Source organism: Malaclemys terrapin, chromosome 19, assembly GCF_027887155.1.
Source record: "Malaclemys terrapin pileata isolate rMalTer1 chromosome 19, rMalTer1.hap1, whole genome shotgun sequence".
Lineage (NCBI taxonomy): Eukaryota > Metazoa > Chordata > Testudines > Emydidae > Malaclemys > Malaclemys terrapin.
This window is the reverse complement of record NC_071523.1, coordinates 8,233,991-8,260,929: the sequence shown is the minus strand read 5'-3', so window position 1 is coordinate 8,260,929 and position 26,939 is coordinate 8,233,991. Positions and strand designations below refer to the sequence as shown.

Here is a 26,939-nt window from a genome sequence, read left to right as displayed (position 1 = left end):
ACTTCCCTCCATGGACAGGCATCATGTCAGTACTAATAGCATAGCATATCTTTTATTCCAACGGTTTTTACAAACCGTATGCACCGATCACTTCTCCGACCTTTGAAGCGCCGCAGCCATTTCACAGGGCACGAGACTAAAACTAAACCTTGTATCCAAAGTGCTGGGGCAGTTGGAGGTAGGAAAGCTGCAATTGCCGATCTCAAAGTTCAGCCCAGACACCACCTCTACTGTGACCCCGAGCGTATTTCGTGCTGCACCGTGACTCAGGCCTAACGTCACAAGGCACAAAGGGCAGCGGCAGTGCCAAAATGCAGAGCAGATTTGACTTTTTCCCCCTTAAGCGTTTTCCCCTGATTTTTTCATAACACAAATGCCCGTTATAATGAATCCCTTCCCTCCGACAGCATCCAGAGTGACGACAACGCCACGGCGCCGTCACTTAGCCACACTTCATCTGAGTCTCTCAAAACACTTTACAAAAGTGGGGGGATCGTTCTTATCCCCCACCTTACAAGTGAGGAAACTCCGGCAGAGAGCAGTTACTGGTCTGGTTTTCAGCGGGGCACGGCCCCGGCAATGCCTACTGCCTTCACTGGCATCTCCTTCCCCACCCCATGGGCATGCTGGGAGCTGGGCATTGCTGGAGCAGAGTGGCGCTCTACCCCCACATGCTTTCTCCACCCACCCTCCCTGACATGAACCCCACACTGGGGGTTTCAAACAGGAAGACTCGAGAAGCAGCCGGGGGTTTCCCCACACAAGGAGAACTGGCTGTTGAAGCCTGTATCAAAGAGACGGGGTTGTTGCACCATCTTTTAAAAGCTATTGTGATTAAATGGGTCGGGGGCAGGGCATAAGCATAGTAATTCTACGTGAAAGTGGGGGGTCCCCCCTTAGACTGAACAAATCAAGCCCTTGAGTACCAGACCGTGAGTTCTCCTCAGCTGAGGGGACAGCTGGGATGTCTGATCACAGTGGCGTCATGAGACTTTCCCAGCACTAGCTAACCCTGCTGCTCTCTGGCCAGTGGCCTCATTAACAGAGCTTCTAAAAGCACAGTGGCCGGTGTCCCCCGCTGTGGTTCATGTCCCATCAGCCTCTGCAGTGGGATTGTAAGAGCAAAAAAAAAATCATTATTTCTGAAGCTAGTTACCAGTGACCCTTTTCCTCTTTGTGGCCGAGACGCACCATATAATGAGTCTTTCAGCATCCTGATGTTCTGCTCAGACACCCACCGCGCTGATGATTTCTCAAGGAAACAGCAGCATGAAAAGACTCAAAAGATTCCTCACGCCATCAGTGCTGGTACTCTGAGAGCAAGTGTGTGTGTGTGTGTGTGTGTGTGTGTGTGTGTTAGGAGGTGGCAAAGTGGGACTGTTCAGTACCTACTAAGGACCAGCAAACACTGGATGATAGTCATGCCGCTAGCAGGGAGTGGTCCTTCCAACTAAAAGCATCACACCAGCCCTGCGAGGGGCAGATGCCGGAACACGCCTTACTTCCAATGCTTCTCAGGCAACAGCCCCAGTTTGTAGGACTAAGCCCTTGGTTGTAATCGCCCATTCAACTGCACATGTTCTAACCCACGCTAGGGACTGGCTTTGGGTGAGCATGAGGCTTGGAGCTGCTCGTGATCCAGCTCAGGAATGCGAATGTGCAACAAAGGCGTCAGGCGCTAGGGCAGAGAAGAGAGGCTGAGAATTAGAGTAGCGATTAGAGCCTAGAGCCTTGATTCCAGTACTGGAACGCCGCACAGCATCTGAGAATCACAGCCTTACTGCTCTTCATGATGGTCTAAGGCAACAAAAATGATGAGGGGTCTGGAACAGCTGCCATATGAGGAGAGATTAATAAGACTGGGACTTTTCAGCTTGGAAAAGAGACGACTAAGGGGGGGGGGTATGAGAGAGGTCTATAAAATCATGACTGGTGTGGAGACAGTAAATGAGGAAGTGTTATTTACTCCTTCTCATAACACAAGAACTACAGGGTCACCAAATGAAATTAATAGGCAGCAGATTTAAAACAAACCAAAGGAAGTATTTTTTCACACAATGCACAGTCCACCTGTGGAACTCCTTGCCAGAGGATGTTGTGAAGGCCAAGACTGTAACAGGGTTCAAAAAAGAGCTAGATAAGTTCATGGCGGATAGGTCCATCAATGGCTATTAGCCAGGATGGGCAGGGACGGTGTCTCTAGCCTCTGTTTGCCAGAGGCTGGGAATGGGCGACAGGGATGGATCACTTGATTATTCCTGGTCTGTTCATCCCCTCTGGGGCACCTGGCATTGGCCACTGTCAGAAGATAGGATACTGGGCTGGATGGACCTTTGGTCTGGCCCAGTGTGGCCGTTCTTATGTCTTATCAACTTCTCTTGTCAGATAATGCTATGCCCTCCGCGCTGTAGCATCTGAGCACTTGAAGGTTGATGTTCTCCTGCTAACAAAGTGCTTGGGGTCCAGTGGCGATGGCCAGCAGTGGCTGCCTTTGGCTGCTCTGAACCCCTCTGCCTTCAGTGCCTGGTGGGTTTTGTTTCTCTCTCGCTGGCTGTAATTTTACTATGTGCTGCTTTTTAATCCACTTTTAAAATTCCACATTATAGGCGAGCGGAGGCGAAAATGGCGCCGCTGTTTTCTTAGCTCCGGGACCATAAAACACTTACAACCTGGGCAGATCACGCGTGGGTCAGGCTGTAAAAGTGCCTGTCCTGCTGTCCACATTACAAAGCAGGAGGGGGAAGTGAGACAGTGAGAAAACACATAGAGACGAAGGAAAGCGACACCAGGTAGGTAAACTTGGCAATAGCGTTTCGCTTCATCGTATTTAAACAATCCCAACCTGTAACCACTGGAAAATGGTCAGTGATTTCCATACTAAGAAGAGACACATTTTCCCTCCTGCCCACGATTAGGGAGACAGCAAACTTTGGGATCAGTTTCTATGTATAGAGGGAGTGTATTGTGGTATAACAATGCTTCACTTTGGCTCAGAAGGCATGTACATGTACCCACACACCCTCGTTGGCTTCCCCATCCAGGGGGTCACTATATTCCAGCAGGAACCGCTAAGGTGTCTGTACATAGCCCAAGCTTGTAGGGGGAACCAAGAGCAGGTCCCTCCTAACCTCGTGCCACCCGCATTGGGGCAGCGTGGTCAATCCATGGGCGTGTTCAGCTGGTTGATCTGCAGCTCCTGGTCCATGTGATCTAAGTCGAAGAGGTTGACTGAGTCGGCAGTCGTGGCTGGGATGGACTCCAGGTGGGGGTCTTTGCAGGCAGGCGGCAAGATGTGCTCGTTCACCTGGATGACCGAGTCAACTGAGTCCGTCTCGCCCTGCAGCGTGAGGACGTTCTTGAGGGACATCCCCAGCCGGGGCCCGCTGTTGGAGTTCCGCATGGACAGGGAGATGGCGCTAGGCCTGCCTTCCCAAGAGCGCCGGCAGCAGGGCAGGTACTTAGCCATGGCTCTTTTGAAGTCCCTCATGAAGAGGGGGTAGATGATGGGGTTCATGGTGCTGTTGCAGTACCCAAGCCAGGTGAGGACGTCAAAGAAGCCAGCAGGGACGCAGTCACACACTGCCTGGGAGGGAGACAGAGCACAGATTCGAACAGGCCGTGCCTCCTGACCAATCCCAGCATCATCTGCAATGGCATGGCAATACCTTGCTGCTACGGCTCACATCCCACTCAGCTCTGCACAACATAGGTCAGAGGCGAAGCCTGGCCTTTCCCCTGTTCTCCAAGGAGGCAGGTCCCCATGGGGGTTAAGAGAAAAGGAACTGCATGCAATAAACACTGCAGGGTCCTGGGGCAGATCCCATCCGGCTCAAGGGTTGGGGCAGGCAACTAAAGAAACTGCTCAGCGAATGAAGACAGGGCCATTGTGGAAAGGGAAGGGAGACAAGGGGTCCAAACTCCATTTCCAGAGGGAGCTGGGTTTGGCTACAGGTGCAATGGTGACGTTGTCCACGCCCCAGACAGGTTAGAGTTCAGCAGTTGGCTGCCTGTAGTGCACCCTCTCCTGGATGATGTATGCAACAGCACAGATTAGCAAGGCGCGCCCAGCGGCAAGGTGTTGGCATAGAGGCAGCTGTGCGGCTGGGAGGTGGTGGGCAGGAAAGCGATTTCTGAGGGGGGCTGGACTTGGTAAACTGATTTGTAGGAAGGGCCATGAATAAAATCTCCTAATTCCTTGCTTCCTAAATCTTGGCCCTAACTCATTGCCATTGATACGGGGCTGGGTGTTTTACAAACACGAAGAGATTACAGTCTAAAAGTCCATCCGGGCAGGCCCGGGAAGGGCCACAGGGAGGGAAGCTCCCTACCATGCAATGCGGAAGATGCCCTGGCTAAGTCAACCATAGACATTGAGCTAATCGCTATCAGACGTGCCAGTGACCAACTCGCCTTCTCGGGCCTTCCCGGGGCTGTGAGTGGGTTTGACGTACAAGGGCAGGGCATCTCCGGCCTCTTCTGCCCAGGACTTACTTGTGCCATATTAGCAACGAAGAAGGGGAGCCAGGCCACGAAGAACATTCCCAGCAGGATGCCCAGGGTCAGGCTGGCCTTCAGCGCCTTTCTGCTGTGCTTATTGGCAAATTTCCTGTTCTCGCCCAGGGCCACAGCTTGGCTCTGAGCTCCGGGGACCTGCAAAGGACAAGAAACCATGTGAGAAAAGGGGGCTGGCGAAAGAACAGGCCAGACGGGAGGAGCCTCTGCCTTACGTATCAAGGACCTGCTGCTCCAGCAGAGGTTGGTCTTACTATTCACTTGTGCTGCGGTCGCACCTCGAGGCCACTGGGGCCCCATTGTGCTAGGCACTGTACAGACCTAGAACAAAGCGAGGGCCCGTCCCAAAGCGCTTGTTTCACGTGCCAGCGGTATAAAAGGCGCCTGTGACTGTGCTCCGGGGCGCTTGTACAAAGCTAAGGAACGTGGTAGTAAACTCTAGCACCAGGTAAAGAGCCAAGCAGCATTCCCCAGCGCGTGCCAGCCAGGCTCTGTCGGAGCAGATGAGGACGCGTAGGGGGAAAACTGAGGGCACGTCGGTTTGAGAACCGGCCTAGCACAAAAGGCTGTGCTCCAGCCAGCAGGCCAGCCCTGGGGGAGCCGTTACAAGCTGGCAAATCTAAGCGCAGCCCTGGGGCTATTGTCATCCGCACTAAGGATGGATCAGGGATTGGCTGTGCACAAAGGTGACGTAAAGCTCCCTTTGTGCCACAGCGCTGTCAGCAGAGCTCGTGTGTCCTTCGCCAGCGTTGGCCCAACTTAACGAGGTTGGCGTCAGCCGCCTCTGAGCGGGGAGAAGTGACCGCACTGGATGGTGTGGCGTTGGATCTCCATCGCTCAGCCACCGCGGCGTTTATTACATGCTTGGTAACGTCTTCCGTAAACCAGCGCCATTAACCAGTGTTAAGTCCTTCCCTCGCTCTCTTTTCCACTGCCCTCAGTGCATGTACACCCCCTCAGACAAGCATCAAACTCGCTCCACTGGGGCCCACGCTGCTGGTCCCTGCACCTAGCAGAGACTATTCTGACCGGCCCAATGGGGTAGCATTTTATACCCACTGTCCCCAGCTGTAGGGTGATGCCATAAGGAAGGAGGAGACGGGGAAATCAGGCTCTAAATGGTTTTCTGGCGTGAGTGCGCCAGGCCTCAAGCACCCACCAAAAACAATCGGGGGTGCTCAGCACCCACAAGCCATAGTCACAGGCAGCGCATGACCTTGCATTTGGGGAGGTATGGCAGGAGCACGGGAAGCTCCCTAGAAGTGTGGGGGGGGGCACCGGTGCCCAGACTGTGGCCCTGCCCCTGCTCTGCCCCATGGCCCCGCCTCTGTTCAGCCGGCCCCCCTGACCCCCCCTTGCTCCACTCTGGCTCTGTCACTTCCCCTGAGGCTTCACCACCCAATCTGCCTCTTCCCCTAAGGTGCCCTCCCTGCCCTCTCCTCTCCAAGCCCTGCAAATCCCCCTCATCCGCCACTCACTGCTTGCCACCCCCTGCCCTGAGCGGCCCCCGCCCACTCCTCTCTGTCCCCTCCCCCAAGGCCCCACCGCCCACTAAGATACCAATGATGGGCACGTATTCAATAACTAGAATATGAAGGAAGTGTATAAATATGCTTAAAATAGCCTCCCCCCAAAACTGGCAGAGTTCCGTTCCTCTCCCCCCCCCAAAAAAAACCCCACAAACATCTCTCCAAAACCGCCCACCAGCAAAAACAACTGTCAGCGCCTGTGTTTGCTGGACTATTATTTCTTCCCCCTCCACCCCGGTGCAACATGTAGCTATAACTTGGGCAAACCAAAGCAGCCTTCTCTCTGCCGCCCCTTCCCTGTGTGCGCCAGACCTGCTGCTCCATTGCACCGCACCTCGCGTGGCCATTTACACCCGGGCAAAGTGAGTGCAAAACCAGCTGTATGAAGTGCCGGGCAGCAGAGAACGGGGCCCTTCGTCTGCCCCAGCTCCAAGTGTTCCTTGATCCCTCCACTCCCCCTTTCGTCCGTGTCTGTGCCTTCCTGTAATACCCCGGGCCCAAGGAGAGCTGTGCTAGCCTAGTGCCACGCTGGCTAATCTCTAATGCAATCACTCCCCTTGTCAGGTGTTTGACAGGCAAGCAGCTCAACGTGACACCAAGCAAATGGGATTTGTCCCCAGTGACTGACAGTCCCTTCACGCAGGAAGGAGGGACGTGGTTATCCCCGCTCCTCCTTCCACACTCTGCTGGCTTTCCTGGAGCCTTGTTTATTCCCCTTGCTTTGTCCTGCTCGAAATGAGTCACTGCACCCGATGCCAATCTCACGCTGCTGTAAAAAGCGAGTAACCACCCTGTGATCAATAGCTTTACCCCAGAGACGGGGCCTAGTCCCGGACTCCACTGTGGCCCCTTAGAGCGCAAAGGGGAACCACAGCCAGCTGGGGCTTGTCATTTGCTCTAAGCCCACAGGAGTAGTACAGAGCCAGCAGACAGGCCTAGCCTCGGGCATGGCCAGTAAAAAAGCAGGGCTGACTGATGGGCACCTGCACTCCTGTGATCCTGGACGGCTGGAGAGGCCCTTTGCAGCTGGTATCATTTAGAACAGCCATGAGGTGCCGCTACACTGCGCCGCAGATAAATGTGGCGTCTCCCCCAGCTTTGGGGGGAGAGGCACAAACAGATTCTTTATACCCCCCCCTTCTCCCCCAGCCCCAGCGGTGGCCAGGGCTTACTGGGCTCAGCTGGGGCCCCAGAGAGGAAGGGAAACTGGTCTAGGTTGTAGATCTGTTACAAAGTGATGCTCAGAAGCAAAGCAGCTCCTGGAGTGGATTGTGAACGTCCGTGTTAGAAGCCCGCCGAGACTAATATGCCTGGGTGAGGAAAACAAGCAGCAACAGCTCCGTTTTATATAGATTCTCTCACTGGACTAGCACGTTCTTTCAACATTAGACCAGTGCAAACGCTGGGCTAAAGGGAAGCTTTTCAGGTCTTCGCCCTTTAAACACCAGCCTGGCTGGCTACGGCAACAGGTGACAACGGCTAGAAAGAAAACACACCTTGACAAAGACAGAAGTCACTTTAGCTTGCCATCAGTGGGTTGTCTGTGCCCAGATACGCATGGTCCTTGAGCCATAGATCCGTTAGTCGGGGGCAGCCAAGGAAATCCTCAATAACTTTCCCAGCCAGCAGATGGATGTCCCAGCACTACACTCCCTGGGCCAGAGCCTCTTGCATAGTAGCTATACTTCTAAGTAGCTCTACTGCTTTACCCCAGCTGGGGATGTGGCCCTCTATATTTTTTGCATTATCGTTGATAAAAATTATGACAACCTGCTTCCGACCACTGTTTGTAGTATGGAGCCATGGGTGGGCCTCGCTGTCCCACCTACACAGCACGGCTTGCACTTGCAAGTCAGCTGCCTTTCCCAGCAGCTCACTCGTTCCACAGCTACCCCCTGCAGCTCCAGAGAGAAGGACCCAGTAACTTGTTGGAGAGAAGGAGCAGATCCCCTTTTATGAGCCAGCAGCACATTCCCCGGTGTGGTGTGCCGCACAAACGGTGGTGCCATAAGGAAACTGGTGTCCTGGCCCGTGACTGGAGAACATGTGACGAGGGCACAGTGAGCTGTGGGACAAATCCAATGACCCTCTTCTATGGCCCTCATCCCGCAAGATGCTGAGGTGCTAATTGTTCTCAACCACCATTGATTTCATTGGGAGTCGAGGGTCTCAGCACTTTGCAGAATTGAGCCCTGGACACAGATGGTCCCAGACACAGTGGAAGCAGTAGCAGTATTATAATGTGTGAGTAACTCTTCACATACTAAGCAGAGCACCCATGGGAGGTAGGTGGGTGTTATGACCCCCATTTTACATCTGAGGGAACTGAGACACAAAGGCCTAGCTCCTCAAAGACATTTAGCCACCTAACTCCCATTGAAATGGCCGTGAGTTTGGTCCCGAAATATCTTTGAGGCTCTGGGTCAAAGAGCTTAAGTGAATTGCCCGAGCTCTCAGGCGGTCGGGTCAGGCTTAGTGCACACAAACTACATGAACTGAGGTGTATTGCATTGAATTCCCAGGGGATTTATGGTGCAATCAACCTTTGGTTGCCAAGCGTGAAAGAAACCACCATGATCCTTCACTGACAGCCCAGACCCACCCTGCAGGGGGCGCTGTGGTTAAAAAAAGCCACTGTGGAAAGAAAAATGACTACTCACTGAACCATAATGGCTATATTATTCGGGGATTTTTTATTATTTATTATTTCTAAGAAAGGCCTCAAGTGTTTCAATCTACAACGCTCAGAGCCAGCTCTGTCTTCTATCCAGTCCTGCAATCTCAAATTAAATTATCCTGTCGTAATTAAATAAGTTGCAGCTTGCTGATCCGCCCCCCGCAAGGAACAGAAGAGATTTAAAACATAACACCCTGATGGCGCTCTGCTTTGCATGTTATTTCTGCTTATCATCCCATTTAAATTCATTCAGAGGTGGAGACAAATGACAGCCGTACTATTAGAGATGTAACAAGACTCTTTGTTATCTACCAGCTACTGTCATTCCTTGTGCAGAATGATCAGGAAAGCTTCATTTTCACTCCATTGGCTTAACTGGGAGCAGGATGTTTACGTTCTAAGCCCCTGATTCAACAACACGTGAGCACATGCTGAACTTGAGCACTCACTTAAGTCCCATTGACTTCAAAGATTTAAGCATGTGCTTGGCTGAAATGAGGCCTAATACAGCTTGTAAAGTCCTTGCTGTCCAGGGTGCTGAAAGTCCTCCATTTTCATCAATGAGGGACACGGTTTCACAGCCCAAAGTCCATCAGTGTGAATACGGATGTTAGTTCAAGAAACATTCTGGGTCAATGGATCTGACCTAGAATGTGTAAATGCATTTTGTGGCCAAATCTGCTCTCTCAGAAAAGGCCTTTCAAAATTGCTCCAGTATTTTGTCTCTTTATTCTCTGCTTCTCCTTCCACCTATTAACATACTTTAGGACTTATCCACAAGTGAGTTGGCTGGGTCAGAGACACCCAGCTCCTTATGTGGAAGAAAAAGAACAGCAAGCTAAATCAAGGTATTTAAAAGCAATTAAGTTTGTCTTTTCACTGTAGGATACTAGGTCAATAGAGACCATTACTGGGGAATTAAAGCTGTTACATTTAGTAACAAATAATTTTCTCCTGCAGAACTATATATTATATGCAAAATCAGACCTCTTTCATGTGTAAAAACACATCTCGCAGCTCAACCAGTGATTTTTGAAAAAGGAATCTATACTGTATCTTGCTTAATACTGTAGCCTATGTAATAAAATCAGAAGAAGGGTGTTCAAAATAACGTAGTGTGGAAGAATTGCAAATTCTCTACCACTTAGAACTAATTTCTTCCCATATGTATGCAGCATCTGATGCACATACACATATATAAACCCACACACATAATTAGAAAGATTTGTGATTAGAAAAAGAGATAAATGCGCTTGGATATTACATGTGTGATGGCTAAGGCTAAGAGTTTGTTCTGGATATTATTTGTAAAAGTCACGGAAAGGTCACGGGAAAAAAAGAAAAATTCATGGACGCCGTGACCGGTCTGTGACTTTTACTAAAAATATCTGTGACAAAATGGAGATCTGTGGGTCCCACCTGAAGAGGGCAGCTGAGCAGGGGCTAGGAGCCGCCTGCAGCAGCTGGGGGCCACAGGGTACCCCTGCCACCTGCAACTCCAGGGGCTGCAGCAGCCGGGAGCTTGGGGGTTCCCCCACCGCCCACAGTGTTCGGGAGCTGTGGGGTACCCCGCCACCCACTGGGGATGGGAGCTACAGGAGACCTCTGCCACCCACAGCCCCAGGGGCCGACGGTGGCCAGGAGCTCAGGGATTCCCCCGCGGCAGCCAGGAGCTCAGGGGTTCCCCTGCCATTTGCAGGGACCCCACCACCTATGGCAGCTGGGAGCTCAGGGGTTCTGACAGGTAGCTCGGGGTTCCCCCGCCGTGGCCAGGATTTGCAGGGTTCCCCACCGCCCATGGCATCCGGGAGCTTGGGGGTTCCCCCACTGCCCGCAGCAGTCAGGAGCTGTGGGGTACCCTGCCACCTGTGGCGGCTTGGAGCTCTGGGGGCCACCACAGGCAGTGGGGGGAACCCGCAGCTCCCTGCCCTCGTGGGTGGCGGGGGACCCTGCAGATCCTGACCACCTCAGTCTGAAGTCACAGAGGTTGCAGGACGTCACGGATTCCGTGACTAAGTCATAGCCTTAGTGATGGCAATAGCCATATGACAAATTGTGGAACCACGTCATAAATTGCATTTATCGCCTACTACTGACAATTTTCACCTGCCCCTTAGCCATCTATATTTCTATTCAGACTGCTTCTAACGTTCCACATCCTGAATAGCTTAAAACAGCTACCCTTTTGGTGGAGGTGGGGAGAGCCTGATGATACGTACAGCTATACAGATAGTCCTTCTTTCCCCACAAATATTACGGTGGGCTGAGTTGATAAATGGACAATATTCAGCATTGGCTCAGAGATGGATTTAAAGTCCAATGTTTCATGACACATCAGGGCTAGGGATCGGTGATTTATAGCACTGGAGACGAATTGGAAATCCTCCATACTGGGCCATGTTTTCCTCTCACACCAGTGTAAATTACAAGGAATTCCACTGGCTTTGGTGGAATTTCATTAGTATAAATCAAGAATGACTCAGAGGAGAATCTTGGCCCATCACATAGGAAGTAAGGCCCGTATTTTAAAGGGGCTTAGATGTTGCTCTGCTCAGCCTTGCACCATCTAACTGATTTAGGAGCTTAAGACTCATTTTCAAAAGAGACTCCTAAGTCCCATGATTGAAACTTCAGTTCCCAAATGCCTGAGTCGTTTTGAAAAGGAGACCCAGGCTCCTAATTTGGTTAGACTTTGCAACACTGAGCAGAACCACACTTAAATACCTTTAAAAATCTGCACCCATGTCTTTGTACCCTCGTACTGTCAGTAATTCATTCTCACTGTGAGTGCTGCTTTCCTCTCGCTACACCTCCTGAATCGATACAGTTGTACTTATTAGTTCATTGATGAAATGCTCTTTTTTTTTTTTAAGCAAGTTGGCAAATTAAAATACACTTGCCTGGAACATTAGTAACTGTCATGACAGCTGAAAGTGACAGAGCGGGGAGATTTTTCTGGCGTTGCTTTTTAAGTGCAGCGGGCGAGACTGTATTAGTCATCTCAGCCTTCAGGTCCCTTCACCAATCTGGTGAATGTATGGCTGGCCAATTCCTAGTTACAACTATTATTGAACTCAGCTCTGAGGTTGATTAGATTGTCTGGTGGAGACAAATAGAAGCTGCGTGGGCTGCACTAAAGGCTTGCTGCAGAAATCTGGGGGGGTTGGGGTGTAATTTTCTCCCCTCTTTTCTAATCCTACCACTCATCCGGTTATCACAGGGCAGAACTGACGCATGCCTACATGGCCAGTGCATGGGCTTAGCTGAGACTTAAGTGATGCGTAGGCCTTACACTGCCCCTCTGCACAGGAGAGAGACAAGATAGGTGAGGGAATGTCTTTATTGGACAAACTTCTGTTCACGGCAGGGACAAGCGTTCGGGCTGCACTGGAGTCAGTGAAACTCTACAGCGAAAGCTCTTGCAAAGGAAGTTTATTTCTCACTAATCCCAACCCCACTACTGTCCTGCAAAGCTCAGCACACAGCCATGGGAACAGGCTCTTCTTAAAAGAAACCAAAAAAATGGTGTCAAATGCTTTGAAGCTGCTGTCAATCCAGATACTTTGCCCCACCCACCCCTTCCCCAGCCATAATCAGCACTGACACACCCCCACAGCTAGCAATTTGAGGGGAATGGGAAATTATTCCTTTCCTGAGAGTGACATCAAGCTCCACAATTCTTAATAATGGGCATGACAGCTTCTCCTCCTCCGTACAATTATTTTGGTGACGGCTGTTACCGTCTCCATAAGTGAACGAGCGAGAAGCAGGGAGAGCGAGAGACTGAGCCTCTTTCTCCAGCAAAACTCCTGGGCTCCCCAGCGTTCATAAAGGCCAGACTGTCAAATCCCATCATGATCTAGATAGCCAGACGCCTGTGAGAACCAAAGTACCGCATGCCGAGCAGGGGACTGGAAGAGGGAGGGGGTCAGGACTATTGCAGGAGAGAAATAACTACTGCTGATTTTAAGGAGATGGCACCTGGATTCTATTCCCAGCATATGTGTCTGAGCAAATCACTGACCTGCCCCGTGCCTCAGTTTCCCCATATATAAAATGGGGGTAAATAATATTTAACACACACCCCGGGAGTGCTGGGAGGCATAATTAATCGAGTGCTGTGAGATTCTAGAAGGAAGGGTGCTCTAGGTGTGCAAAATGTCATCCCAAGGCGCCTAGAGAGAGGATGGAGAGCGATTTGGGGGGGAAACTGGAAGGAGCCAGACACTTTACATTAAACTACCCTCTAAGTTTTCTCCTCCCTGTAAGAAACCTTGTCATTTCTGGGAGTCACTGGACAGACGTCTCCCACCCATCATGTACTTTGATGCCCTTGAAGGCAATGGGTTGAAGAACATACTCAGCTGAGAGAATGAAAACATACTGCCAAGAGCGTCAAACCAAGAAAGGCCTAAAATCAGCAACACGTGAACTCTGAACTCATCCAATATGTGGAGTTATAGAAGAACCATCTATTTTTAAACTCTCCAGGTCATTTTTTCCCCCTCCTTTTCTTTTTTAGCATCTCAATCGTTTAGAAATTAATCTTGGTGTTCTTCAGATCTCGTCATAACTATCCTACGATTGCACCTAAGAGCTTGAACTTTCCCCCACATACTCTTTGCTTAGAAAAGGATTTGTTCCATAGACATGAAAGCAATCTGGACGCAAAGGGGATCTCCACTTACTCACACCGGTGCAAATCCAGAGTCACGCCAGTGGAGTTCCCCAGTATAAACCTGATGCGAGTGGGAAAGCAGGCCCCTTGCTCCATTCCCTGGGGAGAAAAATCTTTAAACTTACAAAATAAAATCCACTTTTGCTATATGGTCTGGGATCGGCGCAATCACCAGCAGGGCTTCCCGGTTATACCATGGACTAACAAAGAATTTAAACAAACGGTCTGACAGGTGAGACTGTGGATACAGCTAAATACTAGGCTCTCCTCAGTGTTCCCAGGGCACAATCCACATCCCTTTGTTTTTCCGGAGTGAATCTCAATGGGGAAATAACCAAGAACTACAAACACCTGGAGGTCCTAGGTCGCCTCACACCTGCTTCGGAGTAAATCAGGTGTAACCGCTCTGTAAAACCAGGCCAGTCGGGACCATGGACTCTGGCTCTGAGTTCCGTCAACTGATTTACTCCTGATTTGCACTTTCCTTCAACTAGCCGATGCGTGTGGCAGAACATTCTCAGGGTGGATTTTCTATTTTGGAGGTTTAGTAGCTGAGGTATAAACAAACGTCTATGAGTCAAATCCTCAGCTACTGTCACCAGACCATGGACTTCAGTACAGCTGGGCCCGTTTAGTCTAGCTGAGGGTCTGTCCTATATGCCAAGAGTGACACACACACACATACACACACACACGCGTGCTTTGGTTCTCTCTCATCCCAGTAGCGTGCCGTGTACACACCATCCCTCTTTCACAAATGGCACTTCAAGGGGTGGGCCTCTTACCTCAGCCACAAACGAGTCTCTTCCTCCCTGATGTTGAACCTGACACAAGGCTCCCGAAGAGGAAGGCGGCTCTTGTGGTGAAGACACCATGCTGGGATTCAGAGCTGGGTCCTAAGCTCTGCCACAGACTCCATGTGGGACCTTGGGTAAGTCACCTAATTTCTCTGGGCCCCAGCTGCCCCACTGTAAAATGCGGGTGGTAAATATTCCTTTGTGTTTCTTGTCTGTTTAGATCTTGAGCTCTTTGAGGCAGGGTCTGTCTCTCGCTATTGGTATGTACAGCACCTAGCACAATGGGGCCTCTGGCTCAGTTGGGGTCTCCACAAAGGGGCTTAGACATCACAATGCTGAGCATTGTGGCCCCTAACTTTTAGGTGCCTAGACCATCACAGGAAAGCCTGAGTGAGGTGCTAGGTTCCCCATGCAATGAATAACCACAAAAGCCAGCACGCTCGGCTGTGTGCTTCAAGGCCGTGGGGAGAGGTGGGGGACAGAGGTCCAAGCCAGGGCTGTGGGGAGAGGTGGGGGATGGAGGGCCGAGCATGGGCTGTAGGGAGCGGTGGGGGACGGAGGGCCGAGCCAGGGCCGTGGGGAGAGGTGGGGGATGAAGGGCTGATCATGGGCTGTGGGCAGAGGTGGGGGATGGAGGGCTGAGCCAGGGTTGTGAGGAGAGGTGGGAAGGGGCAGGGACGCTCACCTCAGCCCGGGGCTGGAAAAAAATCCTGAGATTTGAGCGTTCTATCACAAGATCATGAGGGAGGTGTCATTTTCCTAGAAATCACGTCTCTGGTGATAAATTCACACAAATTGGCTCGTCCGTCCTAGCTCAGCAGCCCCTTCCGCCCTCCCCCCTGCACCCTGAGGGAGCTGGAGCTTGGGTTTCTTTCCTTCAGGAGTGCGCGGGCAGAGTGACTCACAAGACACAGCCCCCGGGACACATGGCGGCCCACCCCCAGCTTCCCCTCACGCTCTCGTAAGTCACCTCAGCCACCTGTGTGTAGCCAGGCTTCTCCCCCGTTGTTCGCGGAGGCTTTGGGAGTCTCTCCTTTGCCTCTTGGGATTTCCTCTGCCCCCCAAGCTTTACGGTGCTGCTCCATCCCCTCGTCTGGGCCGTTCGCCTCACTCCATGCTGCGCCAGCACCCTTCTGACATTAGGGCCAACTTCTCACAGCTCCTCCACCCCCTCCCATTGACGCCTGCCTCTCCCCTCCCGCCTCGCTCCACCTGGTCTGATTCACAGAAGTCCCATCCTGTTTGGGGCCTTCGCCCCCTGAGCCACCGACGCCGACCGAGCCTGTGAGCCGGGTGTCCCGCTGTGCAGAGCCCGCCCCGAGCTGTGGCACCATATTGACCCTTTGCCCCTCGTCAGGTGTGATGGAGGAGGTTGTACCTGCCAGATCCAATGCTCAGATATTCATGTGGGGGCACGGGACAAGCCCACACCTCGTGCCTCAGCCTAGGACCAAGCCTGCAAGGTGCAGAGCTGCTTCTGCCCAGTGTTATGCCCCATCAGCGCCCACTGAAGACAGCGGGAATGGAAGGCACTCAGCACCTTGCTGGATCAGGCTCTGTTCAGCACATTTTTAGCTTAAATGCTTAATCTAAGCTCCATCGGGGAATACTTCTGAGTTTGCCCATCTGGCGCGAGGAACACTGGCGACGATGAGTCACGGCATCTCACTTGGCCTTCCAGCTTGTTGTTCTGCGGGGCCCTTTGCTGCAAGGGCTATTGATTCAATAACAAGGAGGGCTCTTGAGTGAAGCCCAGGAGCGTGCAGGAGAAGGCAATGCAAGAGGTATTTGAATAATAATAGCGAGCGATCCTTAAGAAGGAGCGTGCGCAGTATAGCCCCCTCCGGCTGAGGATCAGAATCGTGGACTCACAGTCCCCGGCGGTGTGCCTGCCCTGCTATTCAAACCCACGGCTGGCCTGTGCCAGCTGACTTGGGCGAAGGGGCTGTGTCGCTGTTCGGGCTCAAGCTGCAGCCGAGGCTCTAGGACCCTGCAAGTTGAGAGGGAAGGTCCCACCCTCCACCCTTAGCCGGAGCCCAGGAGCTCAACTGGCACAGGCCAGCTGCGGGGGTCTCGTGGCAGTGTAGACGTAACCGTGAGAGGCAGGTAAGTATCACCACGCTCATTTTACCACCCAGGAAATTGGTGGTGCAGAAAGGGGAAGTGATTTGCCCCTGGACACCCAGCCAGTCAATTGCAGAGCCAGGAACAGAACCCAGGTCTCCCAAATCTGCCCCATATAAATCCATAACGAATGGCAATTCAGCCCTCCCATGGCCCTAGTGCAGCAGAGGCCCCCACGCATTCCCGGTCCAGCCAGGTTTGTGTAGCTGAGTAAGATGGTCCAAGCCAAGCCAAGCCAGGTTCAGCTAACCTGACCCTAATCCAGACAAACCCCAACACGCTTTAGAAGAGTGTGTACCCCCCGGGACTGACCACAAGGAGTGCCCCCCGGGGCTGTGGGAGCACCTTCCTCTGCTTCCTCCCTTGGCATCATGCTGCAAGGTTTCCTGACCCCAGCCCGGACAGTTCCTTCCCGCTCTCTCCCCATGTATTGCCCAGTCATCGTTAATCGGTGGCATTCCTCGCTGTGGGGAAGTGGCTACCCAAAGGCCTGGAGGCTGCTGACCAAACGGCACTTTGCTGTAACCCAGGGCCCAATCCAGCTGCCACTGAAGTCAGCAGGGGACTTCCCCACCGCTGGATCAAGCTCCTATTTAACAAACGATCATAGAAACCACCGGAGAGGAAAGGACGGGGGCAGAGATCTATGGGGAGGATATTGAATATTAAGCCCCACTGAAGAGCTGTGGGGAAGGGGTGGGGGAATTTCCCTCAGCTTCTCCTCTCCCCAGTTAAACCCCTTCTCAAAATGGCTTTAATTAGTCTCCATTCCACGAACTGCCTCTTATAATTCCTCATGTAAATTATCATCACGTCAGCTTTTACTTTCCAACCTATAAACAAAGGAACTTTTTCCAGGTGGGGAAACGGGAGAGGGGGAAGAATCCAGCTGATCTTGCCTATAACTGTTTTGCATGACCCTTTCTAATCCTTCCACCTTGCAAGGGCAGGGGGCTGTTGGGGAGGGATTGGAAAGCACCAGGAAGGGGGCAGGGGGGGTCAGTCCTCAGGCTCCGTCCGCTGCATAAATTGCTTGACTCTCCCCCCGCATTTGTCCCCCGGCCCTGCTGCAGCTCGGCCCAAGGCTACAGCATCCCCGGCGACTTTCTCTGCCTGAAAGATTCCCCCCCTTCGATGAGTTTAAAAGCCACAGAGCCAAGCTCTGGCGGTCCCCACCTCAGCTGGTTTCATGGGCGGGGTATGATTTTTTTTGCTAGCCTTCCCAGGAGAGGGCAGGGAGGGTGAAACCCACCAGCTTGGCTGTGGGATCAGCAGGCATGACGCAACCAGCCCCTTCTGCACATACCCAGGGCCAACCACCACCAGCACCGTCAAACCCCATTACCTGTTGCAGGGGTTCGTCGGAGGTGCTGGCCATGTTGGTGGTGAGCGACGCCACCTGCACAGCTTGCTTCCTGGCGGCCAGGAGGATCCGGCAGTAGGTGAAGGAGATCGCCATGGATGGGAGGAAGAACGTCAGGCAGGAGGCTATCAGAGCATAGGGCAGACTGACCAGGAGCCTGCACTGGTCCTCTTCCACGTGGGAGGTGCTATTGAGGGGCCTGATCTCAAACTCCAGCTCGTGCCACCCCATTTTGATGGGCAGGAAGGAGGCCAGGGCGGCCAAGGTCCAGGTGGCGAAGATGAGCCACACGGCCCTGCAGGAGGTCATCCTGAGCTTGTACTTGAGCGGGGAAATGATGAGCAGGTACCTGTCCAGACTGATGACGCAGAGGTTGAGGATGGAGGCACTGCAGCACATGACGTCGAAGGAGTACCAGATGGAGCAGAATTCGCCCGCCAGCACCCACCGGCCATAGAGCTGGTTCAGCATGGCTGGGGGCATGACCACCACGCCCACCATCAGGTCGGACATGAAGAGGGACACCAGGAAGTAGTTGGAGGTGTTGCGCAGGGAGCGCTGCGTGAAGATCAGCAGAATGAGCAGGACGTTCCCCAGGGTGGTCAGCAGGACGATGAAGCAGAGGAAGGCGGCCACCCAGCTGCTCCCCCCAGCCAGGGACCTCTCCCCAATCACACTGGCATTAGGGCTCCCAAAATCTGCTGCCATGGAGGAGCTGGGGGGGAGGAGGGCAGCCAGCGAGGCCCCTGGGGCAGCTCGGCACAGACCAGAGATCAGGACTAGGTGATCATTGCCATGGGCCAGCTTTCAAAGGGAAGAAGTGTGATCCAGCTCTTGCTTCCTCCCCCCCTCTTCTCCTCCTCTCTCTTCACTGGCAACCAGGGCAGAATGACAAGCTCAGGAGCCGATCAGCAGAAGAAAGGTTCCCCCCCACACACCCCCCACGGCTCATACCGAGGCATTTCCTAGTAACTGCAAATGCCACTTAGACGCCTGCTTGGCCGCCACTGGGTAGAGGCTGGTGCGGGGAGCAGATGCCCCTGAGTTCCTAGCTCTGCTTCTCTCTCTCTCCCTCCTCCTTGCCTTACCTGTAGGGCTCTTTCTTCTGAGCCTTTTCCTTTCAGCTGCTGTCTGTCCGATCCCGGCTGCTGCTGCACGCAGAGCAGGCAAGAGGCAGAATAAACCCTGATGCAAGGGAAGCAAGAGGCTCCTACAAAGTCTTGCTTGTGGGAGAACGCTGCGACGGGCAGGTGTGGGTGAAGGCAGCACAGAGGTGTCGCCCCTTGGCCAGAGGTGGGTGTGTGCGTGAGCATCCTCCTGCCCCCTGGGCATCCTCCTCCCCCTGTACTCTTGCTAAAGGAAACAGGGATCTGGTCTAAATCCTAGAGAGTAGCAAATGGAGAGCTTTCTTTTCTGCCCTTAAAGAGACAGCAAACACTATCTCCCCACACTCCACCAGCCCTCCCCCTCCACCCAGCTACTTGGGTTCAAGGGGAAGATCTAGCACAAGAGGGTAAAGTTAACATCGGGCAGCCCATCAACAGGTTTGAGGCTAAAAAGAGCCGTGCAGGGCTGCACTGATCAGCAAGGATTTAATCCCAGTCCCTGAGCCCGACGGATGGTTTAATCCGGCCGTACGCAACACGAAAACACACCGTGATCTCCGCAAAACAGCCAGCAAGGGATCAGGCGGCTCACGCAGGGGGACTTTCTGGGATCTCCCTCGCTGCCTAGGCATTAAAGGCATGATCCAAAACCCACTGCAACCAATGAGCATCTGCGGGGGCTCTGGCCCAGGTACTGTGACCCTCACCATGGCATCGGCGCACGAGAAATGTCAGCTAGCGGGAAAACCGTCAGAGGCAGGAGGGCCGTTCGGAACAGCAACCCAAGGGAAATGGAAGAAGCCTGGTTGCTTCGGTCACTTGAAAACCGGACAGCGCGCTGGGTGACCTGTCTGCATGGGAAGGGACACGGGCGAGGGGGCCAACGGTTCGCACTTACCACCCAAGGCAACAAGGGAGAGGAAAGCTCTTTGGGGTCATTTGGAGAAATTAGCTTTGTTTTGTTTTTTAACCATTTCTTGCTTATTTTCCTCCCCCTCTAAGTCCTCTGCTATTGGATTTATGCACGGGCCAAGGCCTCAGCTGGTGTAAATCAGGTATAGCTCCACTGAAGCCAGTTGATACCCGCTGAGGAGCTGGCCCTGGGTTACGATGGGAGCCTGCATTTACAGGTGGGTGCAACACAAAAATTAGTCTCCAAAAGACAGCTAGGTGGTCTGGCAGAGTTACCCGAATCTCTTTTCCCTTTGCCTCGACACCACCACCCCCCCACCAACCGTGTGTATCAGCCATGTCTTCAGCTCCTGTTCCCCACTCCCCCACCTGCTGCCCAGCACCACACTCACCTGGTGCACCTTGGTGTTAATCCAGCCCCAAACCTACAATGGCTAGTGGATAGCACCCAGCCAAGGCCTCTGCTGCATGCCCGGGGAGCCCCAGGGACATCAACAGGACCCACTGTGGGCGCAGTGACATGCCGGAGCATTATCAATTGCCTGAGTTTGTCGGCTCTTTGGGGCTGGGGCTATGTTCATACATCATTCCCATGACCCGAGAGGGTTTGCAAAGAGAGCTAAGGAGCCACAAAGCTACCTTGTTAGCCACCTTCAAATCCCTCCACCAAACTCCCCTTTGCTGTCATGCCTACTAAACCCTGAAACAGGCTGCTGGTGTCCTGAGACCACAGCCTAGCACGCTGACCAATATTCACACAATCATAGACCCGTAGGGCAGGAAGAGACCTCAAGAGGTCATCTAGTCCCATGGTTCTCAATCAGGGCTAGAGGTAGCCCTGGGGGTACTCTGAGGTCTTCCAGGGGGCACATTAGCTTATCTAGATCAGTGTTTCTCAGGGTTACAGGACAGGTTTGGGGGTGGGGGTCACAAGTGCAGGGCCGGCATTAGGGGGTGGCAAGCAGGACAATTGTCCGGGGTTGCACCCCACAGGGGGCCCCGCAAAGCTCAGTTACGTGCTTCAGCCTTGCTGCCCGCGGCTCGGGCATCACACCAGGCTCACAACTGAAAAACAGGCTCAAGCGTCACACGGACATGTAAGTACAATAGTTGTATTCCAATCCATTTCGTTTAGAAGTCTATGGTAAAAATGAGAACGTCAGCACAATAATAGTGTGGCTGTGACGCTTTTGTATTTTGATGTCTGATTTTGTACGCAAGTCGTTTTTAAGTGAGGTGACCCGGGAGGGGGGGCGGGGACGCAAGACAAATCAGACTCCTGGAAGGGGGACAGTCATCTGGAAAGGTTGAGAACCACTGACCTAGTCCAGCCTCCCCTACCCCCATGCTAAGGCAGGACAAAGATCATCACTGACAGTGTCTGTCCAACCTGTCCTTAAAAACCTCCAATGGTGGGGATTCCACAACCTCCCTAGATAACTTCACTAGACTTAGAATCAGGAAGTGTTTTCTAATATCCAACCTAAATATCACCCTCACTGTAGATGAAGCCAATTGCTTCTTGTCCTATCTTCAGAGGACATGGAGAACAACCGATCTCACTTATATCCGCCCCCATCCATCTGGTGTCGCTTGTCTTATACTTGGATTGGAAGCTCTTTGGGGCAGGATTGTGTTGGTACAGCACCTAGCACCATGGGATCTGGCCCCTGACTGGAACACCTAAGCATTACAGCAATATAAAGAATAAGACAACGATGTTGTCCTCCTCTCTAAACCCTAGAGCCTTTTCAGTGCTTCGTATTTTTATTTAGTTCCAAAAATCCTTTCAAATCTTTAACTGTTATTAAATGCCTAAAGTCAAGAGTGGCTCCAACAAATGTGGAGGGGGAAAAACACTACACAGCTTTGTGTTTTGAACATTTCACCTCGGGGTGCTTCTAAGATATTTAATTTGCTGCTGTTGTTTAATTATCCAGCCACTGGACTGTTTCGTGCTACAAAAGAACGTCTTCCTGGGATTCACGTTTGCAGAGGTGGGGCCGGATTCTGCGCCGTTGCGCTGGCATGGACTAGAGTAATGCATTTGGCTTCAACAGGGTTACTTTGGATTGGCACCAGTAGAGTAGAGAGCAGAATTTGGCCTATTTTCCCCGCAACTCTGATTGATCAGCGAAGCTTTAAATATTTAACATCATTTCCCGAGTAAGATGTTTGTCTCCCTTTTCCCGATGGGCGGGTGAATGCCAGTCAGAGTTTATTGTGCTCCTGAGACTCCAGCCCCGGTTCTGCCTCAAGGCGGAGGGGAAGAGGTGAGCAGCCCTCACTGACAATTCACGACGGAAGCTGGAGAAAGAGACAAGCAAACCCTCCAGATTTCCCCGAACGGCTTCAAGTGGCCTCTGGATGAATTATTGCTGCAGGACGAGGCTGGTCCCTGATCATGACGGGCTGCTGGCGGAACTAATTGGAAACCAGGTAATGAACAAAAAGGAATGATCCAAACGAATGGCTTTTCTCAGAGATGCTTTTTGCCACCTCTTCAAAAATTCTGGCCAATGCTCTCTCAACAGGCTCTAACTTTTTTGCTGCCGCAGGCAAAAACAAGAGCACCGCCCCGCCGTAACATCCCCGCCGCGCAGGGCCGCCGAAACCCCCACGCCCCGAGCACCGCACCAGGCCACCGAAACCCACGCCCCCCGAGCGCCACGCCGCCCAAACCCACGCCCCCCAAGCGCCATGCCAGGCTGCCCAAACCTCCGCCCCCCCACCCCTCCGAGCGCTGCGCCGAGCCGCCGAACCCCCAGCACTGGGGCAGGGCGGGCCGGGCCGGGCCGCCCAAACCCCCAAACTCCCCCCGAGTGCCACGCCGGGCCGCCCAAACCCCCGCCCCTCCCCCAGCGCCGTGCCGGGCTGCCCAAACCCCCGAGTGCCGGGCCAGGCTGGGCCTTTCCGCCTTTCCAAAGGACCTTAGACTCGAGGACCAATAGCGTTAGGCTCAGTTCACCAATAGGGAGACCGGAGCACAGTCCAGGTTAGGCCAAGATTTTTCACAAGTAGGAGCCTGAAGTGAGTCTTCTAGGGCCAGATAAGTGACCTGATTTTTCCAAAGTGCTGCGTTCCCATTGACAGCAATGGCGTTACACCTGTATAACACTGTGCAAGTGGGATCAGAATCAGGCCCATAGTCTGGATGCCTTAAGAAATCCGAACGCAGATGTCCAGACTTGTCATGAAGGGCCAGGGAGAATTCCCCATTATCACCCCCAAATGAGACCCCTGGGAGCTGCTGGGTGCGGAGTCCTTTGGAAAATCTGGCCACCATCATTCAACACCAGGCTGTAAGTGAGACCAAGGGGCTGTTTCGAGAGAAGCCGCAGGGAAACCCTCCCCCGCCCTTGCTTTATATCCCGAGTTCTCTCCCACTAATGCCCCCAGATTTCAATTAAAATCTGGCCCATTCCGGAGCAGTGATTGGCGGTATTTATCCTGAAAGCACTTGAATCCTGACACCAAGCCCATTAGCTGCAAGAGCAAGAGGATGGGGGTCATTCATCACGGATCAATAATGCAGGACCGTCTCCACGGCCTGCTGGGAAAAGACGTGACCATAAAACAGCAGCCCTGGAGGTGAATATGCTGGGGTGCCTTGTAGTGATGGAGGGACTTCAGGCTAGCCAGAGAGGCCATTCCCCTGCTGTGCACAGTGGCTTGTGGTGAAATGCAGAGAGGGCTTTGGCTCCAGCGCTTGCATCTACCTGTTTTTGAGGTGACTCATGAGAAAAAATGCGCTTTATGGTTCTCTACAGTGTCGCTGTAGCTATGTAGCCAGCAGAGAGCCTGGGATGTCCGGCTCCCACTTGGAATTCATGGGGACTGGACATTCTAAATGCCACCCCTGCCAGGGACCTTGATCCTCCTCCGTACAAGTGCAGGGTGTTGCGTGGGCAAACATAGGGTTACCATAGTTTAAGTGTCCAAAAAGAGAACACTCCACGGGGCCCCCGCCCCAACTCCGCCCCCTCCCCTGGATGCTTTGCCCCCTGCCCCTCCCCCTCCCCTGCTTCCCGCGAACATTTGATTCGCGGAAAGCCTGAAGCAGTAGGCAAGCTGGGACAGGGGCGCGCGAGGAGGCGCGGCCCAGTGGCTCCCTCCAGTGGCCGGCTGGCCTAGGCCAAGAGGCTCTGGCCCCGGCGTCTCCCGCCCGGCTTGGCTCGGGCCCTGGGGCACCGGCCCCCGGCCGAGCACCACGGGCCCCGGCCCCACACCGCCGGCCCCCGGCCAAGCACCCCCGGCCCCGCACCACCGGCCCCCGGCTACGCACCGCCGGCCCCAGCCCGGCCCCCGGCCGAACACCACTGGCCCCGGGCCCCACACTGCCAGCTCCAGCCCGCACCGCCGGCCCCGGGCCCCGGCCCCGGCGGTCTGGCTGAGCACTGCTGGCCCCAGCGGCTCCGGCCCCCGGCCGAGCACCGTCGGTCCCTCCCTCCCTATTTTCCCGGACATGTCCGGCTTTTTGGGATTTCCTCCCAGACGGTGATTTGAGACCCAAAAAGCCGGACATGTCCGGGAAAATCCGGATGTATGGTAACCCTAGCAAACACCTGGCGCTGAGCTGGGCAGGGCATGCAGGAAGGGAACCCATCTTGTCATTCATGGGAGCATGTTTGGGCAGCCGCCAGGCTGCCCCAGACTAGCAGCAGGAAGGGAGCCTGGAGCAAGTGGCTTCGTTAGCGTAAGGATCGTGCCTGAGACCATGTGTCAAACGCCACCTTCCCCAGCCACACCCTGCTCCCTTTTGCACCCTGCTCTCTTCAGAGCAAGAGAGAGCCAGGGCTCCAGAGACATCCCACCACTCGGCAGAGAAGGCTGCACCCAGCACTTAACCTCGCTTGCACCCGCGGACAGTCTGTTCACCTCTATGCTGGAGCACAATAACCGTGAGTTCCCTGCTGAGCACCGCACGAGGACGTGCAGGAACACGTCCAGAAAGAAACCAGGCAGGGGCTTGATCTGTCCAGTTTTGTTACACAACCCTGCCCCCACCAGGTGGAGAGAGCAGAGCGACGCGAGCTGCAGGCAATGAGGTCTAGTCCACATGCCCAGGGAAACCGACCACATCCAAAATGGGGGCAGGGAAGGGCAGCTGTCTCCACCCATTAATCTGAGTTCATTTCCATCTTGGCTCCTAGCAGTCCCCAGGCACTCTGGCTGCTGCGGGAAAGGTGGGGGGGTTGGGTCAGTGGCTGGGTGGGGAGGGGGCCGCGACAGGATCTCAGCCTGATCAGCGCAGGGAGAGGCCCAAGAACCACCCTTCTAGTTTGTTCTGTTCCTTCCTGGTACAAAAGACAACGTCAAACCCAGCTGGGAAGGAGAGGCGGGGGAGAGCTGGGCTGACGGCTCCTGAAACAGGGTCCCAGAGCTCAGCCCAGTCCTACCCCAGAGTGCTTGGGCCCAGCCCCATCTCAGACTGCCCCAGAGCTTCTATGGGATGCATACAGCTGATGTGGAATAATGGTCACTGGCCCTTTAACTCTCAATGGGGCAGGGGGAGTGCGTGTCTCTCTCTCTGTATCACGGGAAGCTCCCCCCTACCCCCCTTACCATTCCTTAGGCTCGATGTAGCTGGAAACCTCCTTGCTAAGGCCTCTAACCTCCCTCTACCATCTACCCTCGGAGCTGGCTTGGTGAGCTTTTCTTCTCCTCTCCATTAATCTTGGGACCCCCCTTTCTGCATGGGAGTCACACAGACAAACCCTCCTATCCACCTCTGTGCCAACAGCCCCCTGGCTGATATTCCCAGGCAGGGCAGACTAGGGGTGGATTACTGCTGGAGGTTTATTTACCCCGGGACTTCCTCAGCCCCAACCATGGTCTGTGCTGAGAGCCAGGAAAGCGTCAGGCAGCACCAGATTCTAACCTGGTGTCAATGTAGCTATGCAGAGTTACACCAGCTGAGGATCTGGCCCTCATTGCTTAGGAGACACTGCAGTGCTCATCAGCAAAACACACTTGCTACAAAGCAGATCGGGGGGTCTTTGGCTGAGGGCCACAATTGTGCTGAGATTAGCAGCCATCCCACTTTCCTCCACGAGTAGCAATATACCGGTTTTACTTCAGTCAATGTACAGGGGGGCAAGTGGGATCTGAATCAGGCCCTCCGTTGCTAAGAATGGCTGAAGTCTGGGAGTGCAGCGTTTTGTTCTGTTTGCTGCAGAGATGAATTCAGGCTGATTAAAGCCACATTTTAAAAACAATGTTAAAATCCTGCTGCTAACCCATGACCAGCGTTCAGTGCAGAGACACGCCTACCAGCCTGGGCTGCATTGCCCTGCGTTGGTTCTATTCCCCTGCTCTCCCTTCTTGGGAACATTTGCAGGACAAGAGGATCTTGGCTTTCACAGAGTCAGCTCTGCTGTCTTCTTCTCCCTCCTTTTTACTCTCGGATTGCCTAGCAGAGGCATCACAATTTCCACAGCAGCCAACCTCACTGTCAGTGGCACAGAGATGGGGTTGTGATTTGGAAGGAGTAGCCAGATGGGAGAGCGAGCTAATCCGAGAGTGAGAGATGGCCCAGTGGTTCCTGCTCTAGCCTAGGACTCAAGAGACGCCGGTTCAGTTCCCTGCTCTGTCTCAGGCTTCCTAAGTGACCCTGAGCAAGTCATTTATGCTCAGATCCTCACAGGTATTTTGGTGCCTGACTTCCTATCTTCCCTTTGAGGATCTGGGCCTTAGCCTCACTATTCCTCATCTGTAAAATGGGGGGGGTGAGGATAAAGCCACTGAAGACTGCGGGGTGCTCAGAGGCTGTGGGCCCAGTAATGCCCAAGATGGAGATGATCAGTGTCATCTCTAGGTTGTCAGATTGACCAGATCAATAAGGACTGAAAGTTAACGGCTACTGGCTGTTTGGTGGCCTCAGTCCATTTCCCAGTGGAGAAACATCCTGTACAAAAGCCACTGGCACTGGTTGTCCCCCTGGGTGGTATTCCCAGCGGTGGGACTGGATGACAAGAGGCTGAACGCGTCTCTGATCCCTAGAGGTCATCCCAGTGCCCAGGCAGCCTGCCCGTGCCATCCCTGCTTTGCAGACGTCTCTCCAGGTCAAGAGGTGGCTGGAGCATGGTCACACACTTTCTTAGATTATCATCAGCCCCCAAACTGCTTTTACCTGCCGCTGGTTTTATCTTTCCATTCTGCTCAAACCACCTTGAGCGTTGCTCGCCTGTGCCGGGGTTCACACCGCAGCATCTTCACCGCCGTTCTTAGCCAGGCAGGCT

General features: G+C 53.5%; 2 protein-coding genes across 2 annotated transcripts in view; both read right to left on the bottom strand.

Annotated features, from left to right (window-relative positions):
• LOC128826026 (group IIF secretory phospholipase A2-like) overlaps positions 1-26,939 on the bottom strand; it is a 218,685-nt gene that overhangs the window by 186,804 nt on the left and 4,942 nt on the right. The gene's annotated exons all lie outside the window — the stretch shown is intronic.
• On the bottom strand, positions 1,949-18,560 carry HTR6 (5-hydroxytryptamine receptor 6). The gene is made up of 3 exons (XM_054009023.1): positions 17,663-18,560; positions 4,492-4,650; positions 1,949-3,583 (listed from the first exon to the last, which is right to left on the bottom strand). The coding sequence occupies exons 1-3, from the start codon at positions 18,386-18,388 to the stop codon at positions 3,158-3,160; spliced, it is 1,311 nt and encodes a 436-aa protein (XP_053864998.1). The 5' UTR covers positions 18,389-18,560; the 3' UTR covers positions 1,949-3,157.